Source organism: Eimeria necatrix, genomic scaffold, assembly GCF_000499385.1.
Source record: "Eimeria necatrix Houghton genomic scaffold, Enh_scaff56, whole genome shotgun sequence".
NCBI classification, from domain to species: domain Eukaryota; phylum Apicomplexa; class Conoidasida; order Eucoccidiorida; family Eimeriidae; genus Eimeria; species Eimeria necatrix.
The window spans coordinates 39,460-46,942 of NW_013654424.1; the positions used below are offsets into that span (position 1 = coordinate 39,460).

The window sequence follows — 7,483 nt, forward strand, 5'->3', positions numbered from 1 at the left end:
TTTTGAAACTTAAGCTCCTGTGGAGAAAGGCGAGCTGGCGGTGGCTTCTGAAAGCTCAGAATTGCCGGCCCTTAAACATTTGTCTATGCCAGGATCTGTTCTGTGAAGAGTAAAAGATCAATAGCTCCCGAGAGAACAAAACTGACCACTGGAGTCCACTGGAGACCACTGGAGACCACTGGAGACCACTGGAGACCACTGGAGACCAGCCTAAGGGCAATAATTTTGCGTGTGAGCTCTGCAGCGCAGCAGGCTCATTACCCCCAGGCTAGCTAGCAGCGAGAGGTTTTGCTGCATTTTAAGGAGCAGCAGCAGCAAAGAAAAGGCTCTTTTTGGGTTTTTCCAGATATGTCCCTCCGTATATCTTTCTCCTTAGTCTACTAGATTGGATGTTTACCCAAAAGTCCCACGAAATCGGATTTGGAGAATTGAGACTTTGCTTTCCAGCTGCCAACTTTCCCGTGTCTTGTGTCGCTCCGCTGAGAAGCACTTTAAAATTGCCTTTTTAATTTTGAACTTTCGTCTCAGAAATTCCAGCAAAATGCTCGTGGCCGTGTCTCAAATGTGCAGCTCCTCTTTAATTCCTGCCTAATTAGTATCAGCACAGGGGCCCCCAGTAACTCTTGGGAAAATTCAGATAGAATTAGCTGTACTGCTCAGCTTCAGGCTTTCTGAATTTTGGCAAGTTAATTATTTGCTGTGGGAAAGTGCCCCACAGCTAGGCGCTCCCAGAGCTACCCCCTCTTCGCTGCCTGCACTCAAAGTTTCTTGCAGTTCAGCAAGTCTGTCTGAGTTTGCTAAGAATCTGCTGCTTTGTTTGGCGCAAAACGCGACTCGAGATTGCTGCTGCTGCCCCCAGACTTTCGAGCTCTTTCCTGAAATTTCTGCAGCCCATGTCAGTTCATTTTGCTTCGTTCGTGCAAGTAGTTTTCAGTTGCCTTCCAAGCTTCACGCTTGCCGCTGCGCCGTCGACTCTTCTAATGATCTTCCTTGTCTTTTGTTTTCTTTTCCCTCATTTTTGCCGTGCCATGCCTTTATAGTGGCCCTGGCTTCTGGCTCATTCACTGGGGTAAGGGTTAATGACCAATAGGACTTCCCGGTCACGCATGTTCAAAAGCTCTTCCTTGTTAGCCCGCATGTTCAAGAGCATTTTCCTCTTAGTCTGCATGTTCAAAAGCTCTTCTTTGCTAGCCCACATGTTCAAAAGCTCTTCCTTGTTAGGCCACATTAGCCCACATGTCTAAAAACTCTTCCCTGTTAGCCCGCGCGCACAAACGCTTGGCACTCCACAGCGCAAAAACCCAGCAGCCTTTCTACAGAACAAGTCTTCCGTAGGAAAGCAGGAGTTTAGGAAAGCAGAATCGGATAAATGTTTCAAAACTTTATTCCAAAATTCCGTATTTCTGGGATGGGGAAGCAACTCCCCAGGTCTTCTGATGCCCAGTTGAGTGGCCAGAATCTGAAGGCTGGGAAAGCACCACATGAAAAGTTCGCCGGGGCATAGCCTAACGAATTTGTTTAAGTAAATGTCCAGAGGAAGTCTTAAGGCAAGCTTTTTGGCACTGCGCCATAGTCCCCAATTCCCCGCAGGACGGAAAAGCTTGCCGGCCTTGAGGGCCGCTGAGTAGGTATTGACTGATCTCTCTCATTCCCTTTATGAATTACTCTGCCAAAATAAAAGTTTTTTTTCAAAACAAAGTTATTTTCCTCTTGTACAGCCCAGATCGCTCACCGCGTGTCAACGTGTGCCACAGCTTTTACCTGTCACCGTGGGAGCTCAGGAGGATATAATGCATTAGAAACGCCTTGCCAAAAGCTTCTTGAGACCTAAATGTATTCAGGATAGCCCAATTATTCCAAAGATTGACATTTTACTAAAGCTGGAAGATTTGAAAACTTAAAAGAAAACTTGTTAGGTGCTGTCTTTGCCGCGTCAGGGCTGGCGCGTCCACTTTTGCATCATCTTCCTCACAGCATGCAGGTGGTGGGAAACTCCCAATTACATCACTGAATTCGGTGAAGTATTTCTTTCCCTTAACATTTTTTGAATAAAAATGTTCCGTTACAGCTCAACAGTTTGCCAAATCTCCAAAGTATTCGCCGAATAAGTATTTCTATTCCCAGAGGCGCCCAACGTAGCTCATCACCAAAATCCTTTGCCTTTGATTGGCCTAATTGCCTGCGTTCTTGATGAAATTATTTTTAGTCAGATGGAATTTCTTTTTTAGTGGCGACAAATACATATTCAATCATTATTGCTGAAAAATGAGTGAGAGACCACAAGAAAAATATATCTGCAAAGCTATCAGTGAGATGCGCTCAGCAGCTAGACACACAACTGTGAAACTTCATTGAAAATATCTTAGCTAAACTATTATCTTGTTTCCCTCTGCTCTCTGTAGCTGAGTCTGCATCCTCTCAATCAGCAAAAGGTGGCCAGCTGTTGCGTGTCCTTTGTTTCACGGCTTCTCTTCCCTTCATTATGAACCAAATCTTTCAGTATTTTTCCTGCTAGTTCTAAAAATGAAGCACTGTTTTCATGTTCTCTTCCACTTCCACCGCATACCGCATGGCCTGTCAAGTTCACACTGACCATAGTCTGTTACTTCTGTGGTGAAGCCAGTATTGACTTGGAGAAGCTCTATCACAGCAGCTCACGAAAATCTTGCACCCAATTAGCACGCTTATATTCTAAGCCAACGGCGTAGCGAAATGCTACCACAGTAACGGTGCAGCCCGCGTGGCTTCACAATTTCCTAAAGATCTTACGAAGGAAATAATCGACTGAGTGCTTGCTTATCAAGCAACAAGTCAGCCATAGTGCCTCACGCATTCACACTACAGGCTACTTGATTCGCATTTATTCAGAGCCAACAGGAGCCAATATAACCAATGTAAGAGCAAGGATAAAGCAGTTAGAAAGTCAAGACCTTAGCAGACTCCAGAGAGCTCATTCACGGAGAATATGCCAGTGCAGAGCAAGCTGAAAAAGAAGAAGAAAGCTTCTCAAAGTGAGTCAATGCATTCGGAAAAAGCTCATGACAAAGGGTTCTGTCAAACTCGATACTTCATTTTATACACTTGATCACTGCAAGCTTCTGAGCGGCTAAATGCGATTCTGTCTTCTAAGCTTTGCCAACGAGCCCTAGTTGGCGCTAGGTAAGGACTCTCTACATGTTTTTATTCTAAAAAAGCCCTGCCTGCTGAACGAACGAGAAAATTTCGTGATGTTCAGTAACTCGTGATTTGCCGAAATAGTGTGGAGCACTGACACCCATGAGTTTTGGTACAAACAGGCCAGCAAGCCAGTTGCCTGAGATCATGAGCAGTGCAATTTTTGCTTTATAGAGCTCCATTCTAGCCAATAGAGCCAGCTGGCGTTTAGTTTGCTTGAAAAATTCTTCATGTTTCACTAGGTGGCTGCTAGTCCTTTTATATTCTTAAATTCGCAGGGGGCTGGCCTTTTCACCTTCGCTCATGCGAAAAGCTCTTAACGATACTAGCAGCAACAGCCCCAGCAGCGATAACAATAATAGTAGATGCATCAGGCATCAGCAGCAGCGGAAGCCGATTCTACATTGCGGCTTTGCTCAGCAATTACCCAGCGCCTCCGGCTCGCCAAGGCAACTGGGGCATGAAGTATTTTGGAGATTCACTTTGAAGAGTTCTGTGATGCTACAATAAAAAGCGTCCCAGTGCTTCTACCGCCGTTTAAGCCTTGAGGCAGCGCAGTCACATTCTGTCCCGTGCATGTAGGCTGTAGCTAATCTTATAAAGGCGATTTGTCAGTAACACTTCTTTTAATTCTGTTAGCTTGTGTGTGCGTGAGATCGTGGGCCATCTGAGCTGGAATGCACTAAGGCACGCTAAGAACCATTCTCAAGTTGGAACATCTGTACATAATTACGAAAATGTAATTAACAGTACAGCACCGTGTTGTTGGGATGCTGTAGACTGTCTGCATGCGCTGTGTGGACTTGGGGGCCGAATGCGGCAATGCAATTGTAAGCTTCAGTCACAGTGGAAGCGATTGCTGTTTCTTTCTCAAGCAAAAAAAACTCAAAGACATGAGGGCAGCTTTTACTGATATTTGCCCAGATCACTTTTCTCCTTGTTAGTATTTATGAGGCTGGAAAGCAATTTAACAGACAGCAAACCAGGACATATGTGACTCCATTTGTGAACCACTCGAATACAGCTAACTCCATTATAACGGGAGAGCTATTTCCATAATGTAAAAACTCAGCCTTGCTTCTAAGTAAGTGTTAAAAACCAAGGAAATTGTTTTGATCCCCGTAGGTGCTGCCATGAGATATTCAGTGACCTTCTTGCTAGTAAGCTTGCCCTTCCTGCAGGTCCGATACAGCTTTTTAGTGAATTACACAGGAACAACTAGTGCGGCATCAGATTAAATTTATTTCTGAAGAGAAATATTTTGGTGGGACTTCCGCAATAGCATTCATTTTTAGATACTTTGCAGAAAGCAGCTACCTGGCTCGCCGCCTGGCTTGAGATCCGCTACACACACAAAGCCCCTGAGCAATTAAACACTTAAGTTACTTTCTAAAGATCAGAAAACGGGCACTTCACTGAATAGCTTACTATGTGCATGTGAATGTGAAGTTCTATGACTCACTGCTTTCCTGAATGCCTGTCGCCAAGGATTTAGATAATTGCTTCTCTGTGTCTGAGATAATTGTCTGATATAATTGTCTTTCTAAAACCTTCAAATCTCTCTCTAAAAATCCACTTGTAGCTGGAAGCGTTTCTGTAGTTATTGAAACGAAATAGCTTGCTAACATATCTTAAGGAGATGGTGAGACTGGACTCGTGTTGCTTCAGTTCTGCTCCCAATTGCGCTGTAGGGGCCTGAAAGTAATTTGAAAATCGGTTAGGATCTTAGAAATAAGATTATTGCGCTAAGTGCGCGAAGTACGCAGCGTTAGGAATCATTGCGCAAGAACTAGTGTGATGAGCTCGAAGGCAAACTTAAAGGCTCGGGGGCTCAAGTGCTGGCACTTTAGAGAAAATAAAGAAGAGGAAAGGAACAATTCAGCAGCTGCAGCCTCCAGCTAGCAGAAGCAGCTGGGGCGAATTATAAACAAGAGTTTGCCAATTAGAAATACTGAAAGGGTTCAGAGGAAAGTGGCACTGAGCCACACACACTGAGGAAAAGAGCTGTGCGGGAGAGCGAAAATTTTGGGAGAGTTTGGAGAAATCGATCTGAGCTAAAAGTGAAGCTAAGAGGCCCCCTGCTCAGCTATTACTACTGGGGGCCCCCAGGCCAACTGCAGCACACAAGAAGGCTGGAGCTGGGGGCCCCCTGGAGGGCAGAAGAGCCTTCTAAGGGCAAGTTTAAAAGCTCGGGAGAGTAGAGGCAGCTGGGAAAAGCAAAAGGGGGGCCCCAACTCTCAACTGTGGCCTGGGGAGTCTAGTTCTAGTAGAAAAGCTCTTGAGAAAGCAACAGTAAGGGCTTTAAGGCAAGTCCCGCACCAGCTGCTGCCCACAGCGAAAAGGCCCCCTTAGAGGGGCCTTTTGGAGGGGCTGGAATGGCCCAATTAAGTGAGTTGGGCCTGAGCCGCACACAGCAGCGAAATTGGAAGCTGTCGGGCGCTTCAATGTGCTGCTGCGGGCTGGCGCTGCAGCAGCTGGAGGCTGAAACTGCGCTAAAGTCTGTGCAGAGCCCAACTAGAATATTTAATTGTTTTAATTAGAGTCTTTGGGGGGGTGCTTTTGGGTGTAGGACTAATCAATTGCGCAGTCCAGCGGGCGGGGCGTCCGGCCGCGGAGCCCACCTGGGGGTGAGATGTGGGCGAAGCTCGGCAGAAACGGGTGCTTTTGGGGTTAAAATGCGTGTAAAAGTGCAGGGGATTTGGAAAAAAGAATAAGAAATGGATTTGAGCGGCGAAAATGGGGGGAAATTGCAGGTGCAGGTGTCGGCTGCTGTGCCACAGCAGCCATACATACTAGCACAGTACGGTGCGGCGGCAGCACGCCACCTCCCCTCTCCCCCCTTCGTCTGGGTCCCGTGGTGGGTGTTGCTGCTAGTGTTTGTTGATTAAAAGTAGAATATTTCATTTAGTTTGCGTTTGTTTGGGGTTGTTGCGCCTCCGAGTTTCTCCCCGCCTCGCCCAGCGCCGCCGCACTCCTCGGGTGTACAGACAGCAGACACCATGGCGCCCAAGAAAGCAGCCAAGGCAGCCAAACCCACCAAACGAACTCGCGCAAAAAAGGACCCTGACGCTCCTAAGCGCGGCACTCCGGCTTATATTTTCTTTATGAAGGACAAGAGAGAGGAAATCTGCAAAAAAAACCCCAACGTGAAGTCCGCCACGCAGATCGCAGCACTTGTTGGCGAGGAGTGGAAAAAGCTGTCGCCCTCCCAGAAGGCCCCCTACGAGAAAAAGGCAGAAGCAGACAAGCAGCGATATCAGAAGGAGGTGGCGGCTTATAAGAAGAACAAGGCGGGGCAGTAGGCCAGCTTTTGCTGCTGCTGCTGCAGCAGCAGCAGCTGCTGCAGCAGCTGCTGCCGCGCGGCAGCCGCTGCTCCGCCCCGCCCCAGCAGCACCAACGCCACACACACCCGCACGCCGCCGCCGCCCCCGCTGCTGCTGCCGACCCCGGAAAGCAGCAGCAGCAGCAGCAGCAGCAGCAGCAGCAGCAGCAGCAGCAGCAGCAGCACGAGGCCCCGGGGGTTTTGGCTCGGGGCCGGGCCGCGGGCTCTGTGGCTGCTTCCGCGCGCCCCAGCTTCCCCGCTGCACCCACTCCACGGAATGCTTCTTGAAATAAAAGATATAAATGAATTATTAAATGAATTCAAATTACATTCTGAACTTCACAGTGTATGTACTCCATATGTTGTATACAGTGTATATGGCATGAGTGCGGTCTGGCCCCGAAGCAGCTTCGCCGCGCCGCTGCGGTGTACGCACAGCTGCTGCGCCTCTCGCAGCAGCAGCAGCAGCAGCAGCAGCAGCAGCAGCAGCAGCAGCAGCTAAGCATGCGTGGGGCGAAGGGGGCAGCAGCAGGGGCGCGAGGAAGCAAAGTTCGCCAGTGTGGGGAGATATCTGTTTTGCTGTCTGTCGGTACGCAGCAGCAGCAGCAGCGCCTGCTGCTGGCGGGAGCAGCAGCAGCAGCAGCTGCTGCTGCTGCTGCTGCTGCTGGCTGTGCCCCCCTCGCGGGAAGCACAGCCCCTCGACTGTTGCAGTCGTAGCGGCTCGCCGCCACCACAATAGAGAGGGATTAAAATGTTAATGTAAAATGTAAAAATGTTAAAATGTAAAAATGTTTAATGATGGATTTATCAGTTTTAGTTTTTTCTTCACAAGGCTGCGGTGTACGTACACCTCGCCGAAACGGCCTGTGCGCAACTCAACACCATAACCCGCTTGGCTCTCTTCCGCCTCGCAGAACAACCCAGCAGCCTGCTGCTGCTGCTGCTGCTGCAGCAGCAGCAGCAGCAGCAGCAGCAGCAGCACGGCGC

General features: G+C 48.5%; 1 protein-coding gene across 1 annotated transcript; it reads left to right on the top strand.

Moving 5' to 3' along the window:
* Positions 1-6,173: 6,173 nt before the first annotated feature.
* ENH_00063440 (HMG-like nucleosome/chromatin assembly factor D, related) lies at positions 6,174-6,476 on the top strand (the record flags this gene model as incomplete). The annotated part of the gene is made up of 1 exon (XM_013582094.1): positions 6,174-6,476. The coding sequence occupies one exon, from the start codon at positions 6,174-6,176 to the stop codon at positions 6,474-6,476; it is 303 nt and encodes a 100-aa protein (XP_013437548.1).
* Between the last annotated feature and the right edge of the window lie 1,007 nt (positions 6,477-7,483).